This window comes from Geospiza fortis, unplaced genomic scaffold (assembly GCF_000277835.1).
Source record: "Geospiza fortis unplaced genomic scaffold, GeoFor_1.0 scaffold171, whole genome shotgun sequence".
Classification (NCBI taxonomy): domain Eukaryota; kingdom Metazoa; phylum Chordata; class Aves; order Passeriformes; family Thraupidae; genus Geospiza; species Geospiza fortis.
Window position 1 is genome coordinate 4,811,474 of NW_005054313.1, and position 19,927 is coordinate 4,831,400.

Consider the following 19,927-nt stretch of genomic DNA (forward strand, 5'->3'; position numbering starts at 1 on the left):
TTTTTTTTAATAAAACTGAATTTTATTAAACTGCAAGAAATGCACACATGGTGATAGATTCAGAACAGTATTAGCTGGGCAATCCAAAAATAATGACTGACACAGGTACAATTCCCTGCACACTCCTTTAAGTGATGATACCATAAAGCAGTTAGAATCAGAATACTGACACCTTAACATACACTATTCATACAGTGAGAAAGGTTACAGAGAACATTACATTATCAACAGAAGGCATTGTTGTCTTTGCAGTTCTTTAAACACCAGGACACTGAACACCTCCTTGCTGAAATGGTTTAAATGCATAGGCCACAAACAGATATTTGTATCAGAGTTCCTATAATTACAGAAGTCCAATTGCATAACACAAGTCTGATTTACCAGCAGGGCAATCATGTGCTGGAAATTATTCCACTATAAATCAGTTTTCATTTATATAAACTGTCTTGAAGTGCCAAGTAAACATTTAAGTATGCAGAACATTAAATATATTTACAGGTTCAGTGCACTTTAAATTCCTCAGTACCCCTCAGTAAGAGGGTACTGAAATAACAATAAAAAAGGAACTTTGCTTGAATGATTATACTTGTGATAACACAAGTAGCTTGACTTAAAGGAAAAATTGCTATCAGCACATTAACATCCTTACAACAATTTCATGGACGTTTACCAAAACATCAAAGTAAAAGAATACTTTATTTTCCTTTACAACCAGTGCTTATCAGGTGAGAATCAGTAATGCTGATATGTGAGAGGTTCCTTGTTACTATTAAACACACAAAGTACAGAACTCCACCACAGACTCCCTTTGTACCATGTCTGAACTCTGTGTACAATCTTGGATGCTTCAATAGAAAACATGACCAGCTATAAATAACACTAACCAGTACTATTTTTCACTTAGCATCTAAATAAATTAAGATTTCTGGATTTTCAAGATTGTGAGGTTACTTGAGGAAGAGGAGACAATCTGCTCAGACACATTTTCCACATTTGCTGCTGTGATTTAATCCCCCATGCCTTGCTGCAGTTCCCAGGCATGCACACACAACACAGCCACATCTCTGCAAGTCAGACCTTTGATGAGTCATACCCAGGCTATAAATAATTACAAGTAAAAATAAATGGAAGCTTTCCCCTTGAGAATTTTCATGCACAGGGATTTTGGCCAGATCAAATTTATAGGGTGGACTGGAAAGCAATGAACATGTTCACTAAACAAAAATCAAGGAGTCAACATGTCCACAGCCAAGTGCCCCCAGCTCAGTCATCTCAGAGCTGATCCACGTGGAACTTCAGCTTAGACATGCACAAATAACTCAGTGACTGTCACAGACCCCTGTGGAAAGGGAATGAGACTGAAATCTGGGGCAGGAAGAACTGCAGACAGGAACTAACCTGAAGGGCTTTAGCTAATCCCTCCCTGGAGGTGCTTCCAAACAATTTCCCATGCCTGAGTCCTATCAAAAATCTATTTAGATGTTATCCCTTCCATGGTAAACATCAAAGATCATGGGAAGTGTTTGCCTCCTTAGAATCTTTTAACTGTTTTAAAACCATGCATTTGCTGCTACATAAGTTATTTTATATAACCACCAATATGGGTCTTGTTGCCAGCAGTGCTTAAAAATAGCTCTAGAAAAAATATCAAAATAAAATTAAATAACTGATCAAGTCTGACCTCATAATGGAAATATGTTTTCTTCAAAATCATATTTAAGTAGTTGCCATGAAGAATAAGTGTTGGCATCTATAAAAGCTGTGTAATAAAAATAAATACTTTCAGTCATTTACAACAAAATTAATATACATTTCACTTACACAGGTAACAATACTTTAATGTACTGTACAGTCCTGAGCATGTTTTTGCAGGGGCAATTTAGGTCACCATTTTTCCCCCACAAGTCCACTTGGACATTGCCAGCTGGAAGAAAACTTTCAATACTTGAAGAAGCAGTATCTTAGTTTAGCTTTGGTAATTATCTGTGCAACTGTATAAATCTTTGACTTGCTTTCACACACCAAATGGATTAAGGCAGGCACTATTGTTCTCAGGATTCCTCCATCACCTTCTGACACTGATAGAGCAAACCATCTGGAAGAGCAGCAGAAGGGGACCTGAACCACAGGGCCAGCATCCCTGAGTGAGTACGGCAGTGCAGCAGGCAGGGCATAGATGGGACGAGCTGGCAGGCCAGGATTCCCTCATTGCCTGAGAGACCACAGGGAAAAATGCAGTAACAATGAGCAAGCAACAACCCCTGCAGCAGACTTCACAGAAAATGCCACACTCCATGTCTGCTGTTTACCTCTAACTCATGGAACACATCACCATAAATCAAGCCAAAATCCCACCTTTGTATTTGTCATACAGTTTCATTCCCTTTTTGTCCTACCCAAAACTCTTCACAGTGCAACCTTCCTCCTTTGTAAAATCCACTGTTTGCTCAACACTTGTACCTTTACATCACCTTCCCATAGACCTCTGAGCGAGGCAAACAGAGTCCATGGGACACCAGTCCCCTGTTTACCATGCTCCCAAACATTCCGTCCCTTAATCTGTAAGATTCTCTCTTCCATGCACTTGTTTTCCTGGGACAATTTATCCTGTGAGCACCCCCACAGTGTACTTTCACTTACCTATAACATCAACTCTGTGGAGTTTCAGCTTCTGTTGCAGTGTATCCAGGGCTGCTGAAAGGGAATCTTGGCAAGATGACATCTTTATGTTCTGTTTCACATCATTGGAAAGGGACAACCACAGCTTCCCAAAGTCTTCTGTAGTCATTTCCATTGGCCTAAAAGGAAGTTCGCCACATTTCTTAGCCAAACAATATTTACAAATCAGAATATCTTTGGTTTCAAAAAACCTCTGAATATGGAAACAACTGGACAATAGAGCACAAAATAAGTAAATATGTATTAGTCTAATCAAACCCCTCCTCTTTCCAGCTTAACATTTAAACACGTTTCTATGCCTTGCTTTAGATTTCTAAATTTAAAAAATTCATTTTCAAATTTCACATCAAAAGAAAAGTCTATTGGACAAAGGACACTTATTTTTTCCTACTCCTAAAATAAATGCAGTGTTCAAAAATGAAAAGAATGAGAAAAGAATTTCTTCTTCCTCTGAAAAGTTGTCAACCTTTTCATACAGTTTTCTGGTTTCTGCACTCAAACAACTTGTTTCCTCTTGACATGTTTACATTCTGCCATATTTTAAAGCATCATGTCCTTCTGTTCTGTTAGCCTCCTCAAAAACAGGAACAGTCAATATTATGCCTGCCTTTGTACTTCTTGCTGGAACTTTACCCCTTTTTTGCAAGTGTAAAATAACACTTTATTATCTTTATCAGCCATCTCAGATTTGAATTAGCTGCTCAAGGTGAAGCCTTATATTTTCATAGTCAATACCCAAATCATCCTGTGCTTGTCTAACACTGAGCTGTATACAAGAGTTTTAAAAACTGCAGTTTATTTTAGTTACCTGATGAAGTCCATCAATGATAAAGTTACTGAAAATTCAAGGCAAGTTTCCATCTCTGACTGGTAACTAACAGAGCCAGGAAGAATTGCCTGTGTACAGACTTTGCTGATCCTCACACATTTCTGGCAATGTTCCACACTTTGAGCTTCAATTACAGGAAACTGGGAGGTGGCACTCTCCAAAATCTATATAATGTCATAAAAGGAATAAAGAATGTAAGTCTTGCTGTCAAGTTGTGCAAGTGATTCAGATACAGCTATAAAACTGTGTAAGTGCCTCTTATTTCTGTTGATTTTTCTTGGAGTATTTGACAAGTGAACAGAGCCACCATATCTCAGCCCTCCTGAAGGATAAATCAATCACTAACACCTACAAACATTCTATGGGATACACAGCACCAGTGAAATTGATCTCTGACAACTGGCTTCTCCCAGGCCTAAAGAACTGCACCAGGAACCTGAATTCTGCAGCTCAGTCCCAACATAAACGAATACACAAGCAAGCAGCATCACATCAAGCTGTACATTAAAAGCAAGAAGTTGAGAAAATATCCCTAATAAAAAGGAGGATTTCTAGATTACTAAGCAATCCCTGGCTCTCCAAACAAACTGGTAACAGAAATTCTTTCCATGGTGGTGGTGTGGGTGGGAATTTAAGTGAATTACTAGAAAAACCTAGACAAGAAATGCTCACTCTCTATCAATGCCAAGACAAGTCTGATTCAAGTCAGAAATGGAAAGGGACTCCATAACCAATCAGCAGTTCCTTGATTAAGTCAATTCTAAAAGAAACAATCCACTTAAATATTTTTATCCAGTTATCACTTGCTGAGTTGTTTAATAATTCTGTGCTTCTTTTAAGCAAAATCTGTGGATAGATCAATCAATTAGCAATTCCTAAATATCTTTCCAAATATTTAAATGAAGATTTATGACTATAACATGCCTTTACCAATAATATTTAAATCCCTAATGTAGCCAATGTAAAAAAATAAACTCCTCTGCACCTTCAACTAAATGTATGAGAGTGAACCATGACTGATGTCTTTGAAAAAAGAACTGAAAAAAGCTTACATAAATTTGGTGTCAGGAAAGCATCACATTTGCCTATCAGGTAAATACAAATGAATGCACAACAGCCAAACCCAGACAAAAGAAAGCTACACAGTGAGGTGAACTCAAGTCATACCACTCCAAGCCAGACCAGTGAGCTTTACATTTGGTTTAGTCTTTGCATTCAGAATGGAAAAATCACACATATTCATTACACAGAGGCAAACAAAATCAAGGTGAATTGAAAAACTGAGGAAAACTTTTATAGCCAGTAAGTTTATAGTGAGATTTCTCTCATCTCCTTTTAAAGCTATGTGTAACAGGTGTACCACATGTTTTAAGGAAATACTTTGGAAAAAGGCAGGGCTACCACATTAAACCAAATACTGCATAGTTAAATGCAAGCAAAAAGCAAGAAGTTCCCAGTCAATTTAAAATACAATGGAAACAAAGTTTCTTACCTGAAAGTGTTCTGTTTCTTCAAATACTAAGTTCACAGCATGAAGTGCAGAAGTGGTTTTATTTGAAACAAAAACAATGAGCAACAGAGAGTCATCTGTCCACACCTTACATAAATGCAGAGCTAAGGCATCACTCTGACAAAGTCCCACTACTTCAGAGTGAGGAAGCTCTTCAAGTTCTTCTGGAAAGGAAGGGACCAATGGTGTTTCACTGGCACTTTCACATTGAGCACTTGAAGAAGGCTGAAAAATTTCAATATTGCTATCAGCAAACAAAGATGACTGTGACAGCCTGTTAGCTGACATTCTGTCATCCAGCACAGATTTTCTGAGGGACTGAGGTGTTTCAAATGCTAAATTGTCTTCTACAATATCTGAAGAAGGGGAGGCTTTCCTTAACCTTGTGTGCATACTTCCCTCAGAGTCTTCCACATTAACAGGTACTGTATCAAGTAAGGGACCAAAATCTGAAGCAGTACTGTTTTGGAAGTCTGATGCTGCCTCATTCAACTGCTGAGTTTCAGTTATCTTTGATTTCCTTTTGAACTTCTGAGTAGCTGTGTCTGCTTTGCCCATCTGAAAAAGAAAGAGAAAAAAAAATGGGTGGAAAAGTTCCTAGCAACCAGCTGTGTTACTGTTAATACAATGCAGTGAGGAGGTGAGGAAGGACCAAGGAATCAAAACAGATGACAAATACAAAGAGATTCCAAACATTTTAATGGATCCAGGGGCTTGTTGTATCTCTTACAGAGTACTAAATCAGCTTATAATGCAAGAATGACTCAATATTCTCTTAACTAACTAAAAGCTCTTATTAAACATTAAGCAAAGGTAGTATCTGGAAAATCAGTGCTAAGTGCCAAGATCTGAGCTGGCTAATATGATGCCAGTCTTAAAATATTACCTAATAGTGAATTCTTTTACGGTCCACATACTACCATACATAAATTTAAAATGGTCTTGACATAGGCTGTCAAATTCTAGCCTTATATCCAAATGAATGGTGACAGCTCTACAAGGCTGGGTCAAGGAACAGTTGTTCAGGAAAACTAACACTAAAACTTGGAGCACAACATGTAAACAGAGGAAAGCTCCAGTTAACCAAACCAGATCTGCCTCAGAGGTTGCTTCATCAAGCTGTTTCAGGTTTCAATAAAATATCACATTGCAAAAGCCATTCTCAGTAGTTTTTCAATGACTTGGGGGGATGGGGTTGTCTTATCACTAATTTGATCTCCATTTGCATACAAGTATCTATAATTTTCAATAAGACCATATGTAAACTTGAACCTCTTAAGTCTGAAAAGAATCACTCACCAGGCTGACACCAGCACTTGATCCCAGCCCAATGAACAAAGTTGATGCTAACTGCTGCTTCTCTTTGTCTTCCTCAGACAGGCTGGCACCTTGCTCAGGCTGCAGTGCAGGAGCCTCCCCCACCTGCCCTGATAATAAGCTGCCACAAGGCACTGGCTGTGGCTCATTTCCTTTCCCTGTTTTGTTTTCTTTCTTTGGAAGGTAACCTTCTTTTCCCCACAGCTTGCGTACTCCCTCAAGTTTCAGAGTATTTGTCCTAAAAAGGCAAACAAAACCAAGCAGGATCAGCCACAGGAACATGTTCATAAAAACATGCCAACACTCAAATACCATTCACTACTTTGGTGCTTTGATGGACAAGAGTGAGCAGTAAAATATAAAAAGATTCTGGAAAGGTTTCCTGCATGCCAGTTTAGCAGAGTATAAATGAAGTTATTAATTCATATGAAACTATGGATATGGAATTAATGTGTAGCGCACTAAAAATAAAAGGAGCATCTTACACTGCAAACCTTAGCTCACTTTTATCTTAGAAAAAGAAAGACAGCAGAAAAAATAGTAAACAATGTAATCATCAGGCAATCCTCCCCAGTTTTATTGTATTAACTATCACCTCAACTGCAGTCTGTGAAGAAAGTGGCAGGAGAGTCTGAAACATCAGCTGCTTTCCTACTTCTTGCACAGATGCCCCCACCTGATTTTCTTCTTATGTGATAGGTTTCCAAGTTCAACTGCACTCTTGCTAGTTCCATAAAATGAAGCAACAAAGACCCATGATAATGACAAGAACAGAAGCTTAAATGTACTTCACTTCAAGCACAAATTAACTCACTCTTTGTGCCCCGTCTCAGCACTATTCCCAGATATATCAGAGCCGAAAGATAAACCAGTGGGGGACTGTCTGCCAGTGACACCAGATGAGGACACACTTGAAGCAAAGGACAATCCATAAGGTTCAAAATTCAGTGCTGCAAGACAGACAATTTTAAAATTACAAGGAGGCATAAAAAAAGTAAGAATTAAATCTATTTTCTGAAAACAGATATCCCTGTACTGCTGGACTTCTCAAGCTTTCACTTTAATAACCCCCACAAATTTCAAATCCTCTAGATCAGCAAGGATTACAGTAAGACTTTCTCACCTACACAACAACAATCTACATACATTAGCTAGACAAAGGGGGAACTAAAATCTAAGTTGAACTTAGCTCTTGTCTACAGACAAGAGCTGCATTGAGATGCTATTATTTTAAGAAGATAAATTAACTGTACACTTTAATTGTTAATACTTCTCAGGTAATTTACCAGTATTGAATAAATGCAGTGAACTGTCACCTTTTTCCTGAGAAAGTTTCTCCTCTTGTCTCTGGTGATGAGGCTTATATGGTGCTGCACCTTGAGCAAGTCCCTCAGCCACAAACCCATCCAGAAAAGATAAGGAAGCATCTACCTACACAGAATTTAAAGGAATGAAAAGGCAATAAAAATATTTGCTCTATGTGAGTCAGATGTTACCAGAAGAATATGGTGTCTTATCAGCAAATCAGGATCTTCATGTCACATGTCCCATATCTACCACTTAAAATGCTATATAGACAGAATCTTTTCCATCATTCACTGTGGAAATTTCATGGTCAAGATCAGGAGTTTTTAAATAGGAGGCAAACCCTTTGAATTCAAAAGCAGTACTGTATCACTAAAGCAGGCCTACCTCATCTCTGAAAAAAACAAAATGCAACTAAAAATAAACCAGTGTATGAAATGATAATTTTGCTAAAAGCTACTCCAGCTTACTTAACTAAAACACCATGTCTCTTTATCTTTCAGTACAGAACACTATGATTCATCCCATATGCCTGAAGAAGTTTCTGAAAACTCACTTTAAGCAGACTTGCATCCAGTGAGAACTGCAAATACCATTCATTTTGGAAACACATTTTCACCAAAATATTCATCCCCATGGATGGTTCATGAAAAAGAACCTGGAATGTGTCTTACCACCAGGTCACTGCAACTAGCATCAAATGGAAGCAAGCTTTTCATCAGTGCTTTGTCTTCACACAGATGCTTCAGTTCAAAGGCATATTGTCTCAGGCATGTATCCAGAGAGCTGCTGAGTTCTTGGATTATTTCATCCACTGTTTTTGAGCAGGAAGTGTGTGACGCTATCTTGGTGACTGCAGCCATTATCCACGCTTTAGTTTCAGAAGTAACAAAAGTCTTCTTCAGCAGGTTGTGCAGCTTTGCCAAAATAACTTCTGGATCAACATCTGTAACAAGACTGAAATATTCTCCCAACACCTATTCACAAAGAACAGACAAAATATACATTTAGAGCAGTGCTCTCAGTTTTGAAATTGGAATATAGTATTAAAATAACAACAAAATAAATTCACATTCAAGAAACTATTATTTAAACATGTTCCAAGTTATTTCTTTACCATGTTGTGTTTCATATGTCAAAGGGTTGAAGTGACCTTTGTGTTCACCTCAAGAGACTCCAACTTTTGGCTTTTTAAAAATCAAATAACTGTCTTGAAAAGAAAGTTAAACATAACTAGGCCCTGACAAATCACCATCTCCTCAAACTGCAGCCTCTCCCTTGGGTGGGAGCTGAAGCTTCCCCATTATCAGATCACACCAGCACAGCACCTGGCCAGTCATCTGCAGGGCTACAAGAGCATTTCACAATCACATCTGGCTAATTTGGATGGAGACAGAAAGGCTCTCAGTATGCAGTGAGATTCAGGTGGCTGCTAAGCCACTCCCAACAGCCACGTGCATAAAAGGGAGCAAATCAGCTTTTCCACAAACCACAAGTTAATAGTCCTCAGCCACCAGAGAGGTCACTAAAATAGATTTCAGCATGTTAGCTTGACTTCAAGTAAAAGTGACTGAAAATTAAAGTCTAATAAATATTTATTTAAAACATTATCACCTTTGACAGTTTCCTCAAATCTGTGTATGGAATTCTGACCTGTGTCTACCTTACCCAGCTCATAACTTGAAGGAATTTCTGTGGATACAATTTGTCTTCCTCCTCAAGTAACGCCAAATAAGACTGTACTGCATACATCCGGAGCTGATGATCTTCTTTTTCATCATCAAATCCTGGATAGAAAACAGCACAGTTTCTGTGAAACACAAATAACATATCCTACCAAATATTTCAAAGTACATTTTAAGAAATGAAAACAAATCCAGATTATTAAAGAACATGTCTAATTCTTAGAGCATTTGGGGAGTTACCTTCAGCCAACAGCCTCAGGAAGTTGTTTGGGATATCAGAATGCACAACATCACCTCCAACTGAGAACACAGCATTCATGGTCTGGATGAACCACTCATTGTTAGGGGCATATGTGTCCACATGTTAAGGAATGAAATGCTAAGGCATAACTTTTTCTTTTTTAGTGTATTTCCAGAGGAATGCCCATTCTGATCTCTCCCGTAAGCTGGGGGGCTGATGGGCAAATACCAGCTCCATCTAACTGAAGAGGAAATATTCCTGGATCTTTCAGGAAGTGTTTTCTGTAAATGTCATGAAAACTGGTGACCAGCCAGAAAAGCCTGAAGTTACTCTGTTGAAAAAGTTGAGTTCATGCAGGCCTCACACACATTAGGAACAATATGTTCACATTTGTCCTACTCTATTTTAAGCTCACACTTGTCCTGTGTTAGGCTTCTACACAATCTTTTATTTACCCAGCATCGTTTGATCAGTGATAAGAAAACAGTTCTTTTCAGCGGTGCTTTGCTGTTGATTTACCAACTTTGAAAAACATTTTGAAGCACTCCACATAAATCCTGTTTTTTTAATATATTAACTTTTGATCAGCCTTTGCTAACTTTGAAAGTTGGCTTTTGCCTTCTCTCAGGCAAGTCCTGAAAACACACAGTTAATAAATGAAAATTTTTAACAGCACAGAAATTTCTGAGTTATTGCATTCATTTTTGCATACTGCAGGACAACAGAACTTTTTTTAGTACAGTACTCCATGCCAAGCACTGCACAAACAGGATAAGGCAGCTCTGTTATCAAAAGCTTACAACTCAAGATGGCAGACAAAAACACACACAGTAAACAAGTAGTAGCAGGTCTAACAGTAATGCCCATCATAAACCAAATCCCTAATTATTACTTTAATCTTTTATGGCATTTTTAAAAAATCTTTTCTTTATTTCTATCAAAGTGTGCTATTCTTAAAATCCATACACCAATGCAGAGTTCTATTAGTGAAGATCAGTCACACAATTACAGAACAGCACTTCAAGTAGCACTGAGACATCTCTCTCTATGCAGTGGTAAAAGGCTTCAAAGTTTGAATTTGAAACACAAGGTTTTAACGCTAAACTCCAAAGCCAAAATTTGTGTGCAATTAGCTTCTCTCAGTGAAACACAAGAAACACTGTAGTCATTTTTGTATGTGCTTTCTTTTGCATTTGAAAGGATGGGAAGCACAGCTCTAACACTTCCTACTTCACAAGATCATGAAAGATGCTTTGATAGGGATCAGCGCTACAGGTGCCTGAGCTCTGACTTCAAAGTTTCAGAAAAATAAAAGGATATTTCTCAGCTAGTTCTGCTATTTTGCCAGCTAAGCTGATGATGGCATATTCTTCTTGGCTTTCTTTTAAGTAGTCAAGCATCTTCTGGACTATGACAATTACATTCTGCCCATTTGTAATCCTGTAGAGAAGCTCCAAAGTCTGAAAGAGAAAGCACAAAAAAATTGGTTCCGATGACTCAAAAAAAGAAGCAGCAAAACAGCAGCCTTAGTACACCAAATTGAGCAACTATTCTTAAAGGAGATACACTGCTTCTCTACACAGCTTGTCACATTAACAGTGTTTGTAACTGCTCTCTCACCATTATGGAAACATAACATTTTTACACTACTCATTTTACAAAACTTATCCCCCACTTTAACAATTACCTTAATTTTTGACATTTAGAAATTCACTGACCTCCCTTTTAATAATGGGATCTGGATGGTCCAGACATTCAATTATTGTCATCTGGTGCTGAAGTGCCAGGTTTGGATCCTGCTGGATAACATAGGTCAGAGCCTTTAAACCTGGAATGTAAGAGATTGGAAGTGATATAAAGCAATGCTACCACTATGGCCAAATTAAAGACAGCATAATGAAATCAGGCATCCTTACCTAAGTATTTCAAATTAATTTTGGGTGACAAAACAAATTTTCCAATGCACTTGGCAGCCTTTTCAAGTAATTCTGATTTGGGATGAATGGTATAAATTGTTTGGACACATTCAAACAAGATGGCTGCAGGAGGAGAAGACACATAATTAATGTGTATTGAATACTTCTAAAATCCAAAATTTTTAACAAACAAACGAGCTCAGTGTTCCTCCAGGACTGGCAGTGCTTTCCCACTCCCACTGAATCTAACCAGAGAGGCACCATCTGACATAAGGAAAAGCAGGTAGAAGTCTATCTCCTTAGTACATACATGTTTTAATTAGCCCCTGCACACAACTTTCTGTCCTTAAAGTTCTTCCAACCTTGAAGTCTCATACAGCTGCTCAAGGCATTGGACTGGGACAGTCTTCAGAAAGCCAACAAGCAACTATAAAGGATTTGAGACAAATTATTTTTGGTAACTCGCACCATTTCTTAGCTACTACCAACAGTCAAAATCATCCCAAGAACAGTCTTGAAAAAAAAAAGAATCAATGAAAAATCAAAACAGAAACAAAACCAGAAAAAACCCAACAGCTTTGTACAGTTGTTTGAGAAAAATCTAGAAATAAACTGAACAATACACAAAAAGTAATTACTCCTTCAAGGCAACAATTTGGGCAAAGATTCAGACCAAGTTAGTCTCCCAAGTTAATTAGGGCTTAAAATCATGATGTTGTTCTTGTAATTCAGTGACTAACTGTCCAATTGACAGCCCCTTCTCTTCCTTAGCCATTACAGACTAAATCTCAAAGACTAGCACACAACAAAACTGTAAGAAACATGCCATAACCAATGACTCTTCATAAGAAAGAGTAATCACTCAGAATTACGTTTTTCTTTTGTCTGGGATTATCAACTACAGTTTTATAAAATACTTGCCATAGGTAAACAAAAACTAATTCTATGTCTTTGTACAAATCATAATGAACAGCCCACTTTGTCCCTTTAAGCGCTCAAAACAAATTTAATGTTTAACTCTTGGCATGTGCATATAGCCTGTATTAAAAGTCAACACATCTCCTAATAACTTATATGTTCTTGCCTAAAGGAACAGAAGCAATCAGCTGAATACTCTGAACAACTGACAGATGCTTCCTCATTTATTATTTACTAAAAGAGAATACTTCCCCAAAGCTCCCATTTTTATGGAAGTGAGGCTTACACAATGCTTTACAACATATGTATGATGTAGGTTAGACATCTACAGCTTTGAGCCATGTTCCTTTTCTGTTTCAGCCCTCACTATTGTTTTAAGAAAGTCTCAATTTTCTTTCCATTGCATTAGCACAGGGACTTTGGCACATCTGCAGGGCTTTATTTAACAATAAAAAAAATGGGGTGGTAGGTTTTTTTAGTAGCGAAACAGCTTTTAAAGTAGGGTTCTAGAGCATCAGAACTGGGATTTTGGGGAGGTATTCTGATCTGGGGAGGAAAAGACAAAGAAAATAGACAAACAAATTGCTCAACTTTTTAGCAGGAAAAAAGTTAACTAGAAACTAGTTAACTAGAAACTATTCCTTTTGCTTTGTAGTAGCAACAAAACCAGCTTTCTCTACTGAGAAGACAATGAATTTCTACCAAAATGAATCTTCTGCTACGTTTTAGAAAATTTCAATTGAGACATGTGCCAACGAGATCCTTTCACAGGCAGCACAGTCACTGAACTCTGGAGGTGTAGTGTTTATTAACTGTGCCCAGAGGGGAGACCGTACACAGCTGCAAAGAACTGACACTGTCCCTGCACACTATTGCCTTTCTCAGGGCAGTGAAGAGAAGTTGGAAGCATTTCTACCACACAGAGATGTATCAGCAGGATTTTCTTTTATTGCTTATTTCAACTTAAGCAATGTCCACTAAAAGCTTTCATGAAGCAGCTGACTTTGTGTATTTAAGGGCAGGGTCAATGCAAACACAGGATAAAGACTTTTGAGCCAAAAAGAGCTCCCTGTATATAGATGTGTTTTACTTCAATGATAAAAAATTAATGCTGTACAACAATGCATCACTTGTGCTACTATTTACTAGTTGGACACTTGAGAACACAATTAATGTTAAGACTATAATTAGATTTTTCAAAAGTATTGTGTAAGTATTTTAGCATAATCAATTACTCATTTTCTATCTTTTCAAATATTGATAATTACATAAAATAACCTTACCCACCATATGTAATATTATGATTAATCTCTGCTCTTCTTAAAGATTCATCTAGAACATCATACATCAATTCACTTGTCCTATTTAAGAAAATATTTACAATTAATTGCACCACTAATAAGCAGGTAGTCTTATTTTGCCAAACAGTTCAGAGCTACTATTGAAACCTGTAACACATTAAAATTTGCTATAACACAGAAGAGCTCTATAACATGATCCTAAATGGCATTTAACAGGATGCTTGAAGCTTTCAAAAGAAACATTTACCATATTGTAAGATTAAAAACACTTCCCTTACTGCTTGCATAAATAAACAGGTCAATAGGAAAAGGACAGATAACTAGGTCCTCACAAAATGGCAGCACTTTTTTAAAATAGTTTTACTCCAGATCTTCACTGTTATTTGGTAACATTGTAATAGAAGTCCCAGTAAAATTACATTTTAGTCACATTCCACAACAATCAACTGTTTAGACAATCCAGAAGCTAAGAAACTACTTTTGCAGAAATTAATCTGCTCGCTGTCTTGGTTAAAAATAAATGTGCAAGAATTTTGACACTGGAAGTCTTACAGTCTATGAGGTGAGGCTGTTACTGTACTTCAAATTATTAATTACAGAGAAAAATCTGGTTACCTTGGATCATCTTTTCCCAACAGCCCCAAAATTCTTAAAAGCTGAATTTGTAACCATGGTGCTGGCACACTGTGATAGTTGAAGTCAGCAGAGAGTTTTCCTCCCACCACCTGCTTCAGGATGGTTACAAAACTCCCAGTCAAGTCCTTGTATCCACATGAGTTTTCCTACATAATGGAAATTAAATTCAACTCAAATATTTCAATACAACTCAAAGGTAAAAATAATGCACAACTTGAGTAAGATCAAAATACCTACACTGATGGCATCATTTCTTGAAATCAGACTTCTGCTCTCAACCCTCAGCACCCATATGCTCTTTTTCCCTTTAAGCCTATGCTCTTTTCTCACACATTTGCAAAGGGAGCAGGTGTAACACATTTACAAGGAAATTTCCCTTTAACCCACTGTAGGACTTAGATCCACTAGCTAAGGACCCAGCAATGCTGAACATTCAGACCCTGAAGAAGTGGATCTGCCCAGCTAAATGGAGGCCTGGCAGAAACAAATGTAACATATGACTACATAAATTAACTTTTCTAACTACTACAAGTGAGTTTTTTCCTGCAAAACCTTTATAGAGCACACTGTGTATTTAAAATAAAAAACAAAAGTATCTCCCAAATTCAGTTGTGCTTCTAATTCTTTGCCTACCTTAATCATTTGCAGATAAATATGCAAAGAAGCAGCCATGACTCCAGCATCCCTGTCACACAAAGCCTTCCTGAACTTATCGTGGATGTGCTGAACTTGATTAGGAGCAATGAGATAGAATTTGTATAAAGCTTGAACAGCTTTTCTTCGGATAATTTCCCTGAAATGAGATTTACACTTAACAAAACAAGTGTACTTTAAGTACTTGACTTTACAAAAAAACTTGCCAGACCCCAGATCACGACTGATAAGGTAAAGATAAGAACCCGTGTTTTACATGTTGCTAACAAATGACTTTGCAAATACCACCTAAGCAAGGAAGTGACAAAGCCAGCTTTAAAGCCTAGTAGGGATGGATGTCAGATTGATGATTTAAAATAATGTCCACCAAATAAACAATGAAATAGGCAATGACTCCTCTGCTGTGGTCATACATGCAGCTCCAAAAAATACACATCTAGAAGTTACTGAATTAATTCATTCTCTAAGTCCCTTCCAAAACAATAATTACAGCATTTTCCTCTCTTTGGGAAAACTATCCCTTCTATACGAAAACTTTGCTGAAAACTGTCCCTTCTATGGGATATAGTAAACTACAATTCAAACAAATCAAGGGTATCCACAGATACGCTTTTATCAGTTTCCCTAAAGAGCTTTATGAAAAAAGTGTCAGTGAAGTTCAAGGATCTGGATCTGTTTCCCCACCTACTCAACAAACACTTCTTCATGCATATTGGTTAAAAGGACTCCAGTAAATAAATTCAATTACATTTACCTATCCACACTGACTATGAAAAAATTTGCTATCTATTCAATACTCAGTCAAGCTGTAAATAAATGAGACAAGAATCCAAGAGAAAAACACAAGGAGCGGATTCATTTCTAAAGGTGATGACTAGAAAAGACCAACTGAGAGAAGAAACACTAGTTAATACTAAACCTACCTACGAAATTAAGTCATTCAGCTGTACAAGGCTATTTGAAATTCTGTAATGAATACCTACTTTGAATGCTGAAGCTTGTCTTCTATTAGGGGCAGAACAGCTGGAATCATCTCCCGTGGAAAGATCTGGCTGACAACAGTTAATGCCATGCACACCTCTACCAAGTTAGTGCTCTGCAAGTCCTGTGACATAAAACACAGTAAATTTTTCCTTAGACTTTTAAATTCTGCACAGACATCTCCCAAATCTTTCACAAGCAGGCTGGACCTACCCCCCTAGAGAGACCACCCACAGCCAGCATCCTGCTCATGTTTGAGAGGAGCCAGCTCTGAGCTCTCCAGGCTCTTCTCCTCCACAGGAATGGGAACAGGCAGCTCCTCACACTCCTGTTACAGAACCACATTTTTATTTTAAAGATGTGCAACATTAACACACAGAGCTACAATCAATTTTTGTTTACTAAAATGACTGCAAAAATATGTTGAGTCCTTATCTGGATCAGGGAGATTAGTCACTTCCCACAGAATTCAATTGTACTCTTTCTACTGCTTTTGATTTAGCCAAAAGAATTTTTAAAAAGAAGCAAGCTCAATAATACTGCCAATTACCTATCTGTACACTACAATATTAACGAATTCCTAAGAAGCAGATGCAAATTACAAGTAACATTCTGCAAAACTAACAATCTCAGTCTGTCCTAAATACAATCAAATATAGTAGGCATGGCTTGCTGTAACCTTAAACCAAAAAAAAAACCAATGGATGAACTCATGAAGTCTACAATTACTTTTCAAAACAAATTAAATGTGTGAGATTTCTAGCTGATATAACTTGCTTGGTTCATCTCTCCCAGATAAGTTTCAGTCCTTATTTTGCTTTAATTCCTAGTGAGTTTCAAGCCGTATTTTTAAATATTATAAAAAAGTTTTCAATCACAGCAACAAAACAATCATCACTTTCAATCTGTAATTTCTGGGACTTTGGCCTACTGCAGAAAAAAAGTAAACATTACACAGAAAGAGTTATAATAAGTCATAATTGCTCCATGTAAGAGACATGTAATAGATTTTCAGTGGTACTCCAAAATATATTTCCATTTTCTGTCAAAGTCATCAGATGAGCTCAGAGAAGGCAACAGATACTTGCCATCAGCTAAAAGCCAAAGCTAACATTGCAATGTGCATGCATGGCTCCTCCTGGAGTTGAGAATGTATATAACTGGTACATTTATAAAGTAAAGTTTATGGCATATCTCCTCTGAAAGAACTTTTAAAATACGGCTTCAAGAGCAAGAACATCAAGATCAAATTAAGAAGGCAGGGAAAGCCATTTCAGCCTGTCTTTGCTAATCAAAGTAATTAGATGTTGTGTGACAAAATGGGAAGAACTGGTCCAAGTTTTTCACCCCACAGTCCCCCCCACCAAGCTGCAGCCAAAGCTCTCTGTTCAACCAGGTGTTCTTCCCCACCGGTTCATCTCCTGGCACAGGGAAACAGCCTCTCCTGTGCCTGTAATATTTACTTTTTTCTTTTTTTTACAAAAGCACTATACCTTCACGACTGTGTTCACAAGTAGAAGCAGCAGTTCATGATTTTCATGTAGAAATAGAGAAACTGCCAAGTAACCTATAAAAGAAAGCAGACTTCATTACTATTTTCAAGCAATAAGCAACTTTATGACAGACACTTGTGAGAAATAAGAGACATTACAATACTTTTACAGCTAAAGAACAGTCAAGAGCACCAGTCTATTATAAATCACTTCCTGGAAAACTAATGTCTTCTCTGCACAGGGAAAAATCTATTACTTTTAGGCTACATAACACAAGCGTACTTCTCTATAGCTGGTTTTTTTTTTCCAAATAATAAAATTACTCTTCAAAGGAATTTCATATTCAACTTGGAATATACAAAAGTAAATCCAGCATCCTATGCCAAGAACTCCTATGTTATTTTCTAACAATGAGGAAACCATTCCAGAACCCAGGAAAAGAAAAGTGCCAGCAACTTTTTTTTCTCCAAGGCCCCTCCAACTTTTTTTTTCTCCAAGTTTATAGCCACACTGTCAGGAAAGGAAATCAATCCCATGAAATTACAAAGAAATCTGAAACAGCCTTCAAGATTTCTTCAGGAACTCCTGCCTCTATGCTGTAAGGGCCTCCCTACTTGCCTCATTCCTTACAACTCTACCTAAAATAAAGAAAAAAAATCCTACCAGCAGCAAAATGGAAAATATTTGTCTGACAGAACCATCTTGCACTAGTACTTGGAAAAGAAACCAGATCCTGACAGAAATTCATTTTCTGCTTGATGTGTTTAACAAATATTCTCTTAAATTATTTGTTTACTAGTGCTGCAATTCAAAACAATGAAAGAACTGATGATCCAAAATAAATTCATTTCCCTGCCTTCTGTGCTGCAAGCACACACAGAGCACCTCACAAGCCAAGGATTTAGATAACTCCAAAAAGTAAGAGACCAAGAAACAAGACCAAGAAAATGAGGAACATTTTAAGTAGGTTGTATTTGACATGAATTATAAATCCTGGGAAACTTTAAAACTGGGAGTTTGAGAACATTATAAAGGCTACGGCTTCATGCACATACCAACTCTCTTCTCCAGAAGATTCCCTTGCTGTGCAAGTTTGATTGCGTGGATGTATCCAAAGGAAGACTCGTAGCCCAGCATTTCACAATAGATGAGTCTCACCATGCATTCTTTCATCAGTCTCTGAAATACCAGAAACAACTTACTGAAAATTTTAAGTCCAACATGTTTTATGCTGCTCTACTGAAACAGAGAATTTTATCTCATAGAAACATGCGAATTCACGCATTTTCTAAAATCTCAGTATTTGTAATTTTTTCTTTGCCATGAACTTCTGCAAAGTAGTGTTAAATTTCTGCTAAAAAGGCAGAACTCCTCCTATTCTACCTCTAAAAAAGTTCTTATTTTTATTAGTATGCATGTGATCAACAGCAGATTAACTATGCCGACATAAAAAATAATTAGCTGAAGCATTGTGATGATCACACTGTTAACACAAATTATTTTTTACCAATTACTACCCTGACTTAGGATGGTGTCTCACTACGTGCAAAATAAAATTTCATTTTTCCCTTCAAAAATCCTCACTCATGGGACTGACATATGTATTAACTAATTCAAACCAGAATATATCTCCTGAAACTCAGACATGACAACAGAGCATACAACAAAGCACAGCTTCTTAAAAAGCACAAACTAATTGTAAGTACAATGTCAGCCTGCAAAGAGCATTATTTGATGGAAGCAGCTCATCTCCTAGCTTTGCTCTTTGCACTACTTCAGAAACTACAGAATGACAGTAGGATCATATTGTTACAGTTTATTCACACCCATCAGAATCACAGTGTTCTCACTATTTTAACCATGCTGCAAAACCATACGTATTGGCAGTTTGTAATGCTGATGATTAAATATCTATAATGCAGATAACCTGCAAATGCACCTGTGATAAAGAGTGAGAACACTCTGTGCTGTTCCACAGCCTACAGCCACTAACAGAACTTACAAGTGTTGTGCTGGGGGCTGAAACTGTTGCTTTCAAACTGGTTAGTTCCTGCTGGATTAATTTTTCTTCTTCCTAGAAAAATTAAACTTGTTTTAACCTCGCATAGATTTCACAGGCAAAAGGTGAAAGAAGAACCAGAGGAGACACGGTCACTGAGCGCTGCCCCCCACTCAGCGTGTCCCTCTCTCCGGGGCCGTGCTCGCCCAGCCCGGGCCCAGAGCAGCAGAACGCGGCCACCCACAGACACGGGGAGTTTAGCGGGGTTTTATCGTGGCCGAGGGGGAACGCCGCGCCCGGGGCCCGCAGCCCAGCCCCGCGCCGGCTCCCCCGGGGCGGGAAGGGAGAGGAGCCCGGCCCCGCAGCCCGTACGTGCTTGGAGGTGAGCGCCGTGATGCTCCGGATGAGGCTGCCGAGCCGGGAGGAGGTCGATATCCTGCCCACATTTTCATTGTCTTTTTGA

General features: G+C 37.9%; 1 protein-coding gene across 1 annotated transcript; it reads right to left on the reverse strand.

The window, feature by feature from the left end:
• Positions 1-19,899, reverse strand: AP4E1 (adaptor related protein complex 4 subunit epsilon 1). Its single transcript, XM_005419648.2, has 21 exons — positions 19,837-19,899; positions 19,468-19,539; positions 18,521-18,644; positions 17,466-17,539; positions 15,975-16,096; positions 14,971-15,130; positions 14,317-14,483; positions 13,688-13,761; positions 11,483-11,605; positions 11,285-11,394; positions 10,887-11,026; positions 9,566-9,678; positions 9,309-9,427; positions 8,315-8,617; positions 7,652-7,766; positions 7,150-7,285; positions 6,318-6,573; positions 5,001-5,576; positions 3,488-3,672; positions 2,641-2,798; positions 1-2,212 (listed from the first exon to the last, which is right to left on the reverse strand). Exons 3-21 carry the CDS (start codon positions 18,636-18,638, stop codon positions 2,052-2,054), a joined length of 3,210 nt encoding a protein of 1,069 aa, XP_005419705.1. The 5' UTR covers positions 18,639-18,644; positions 19,468-19,539; positions 19,837-19,899; the 3' UTR covers positions 1-2,051.
• Positions 19,900-19,927: the final 28 nt, after the last annotated feature.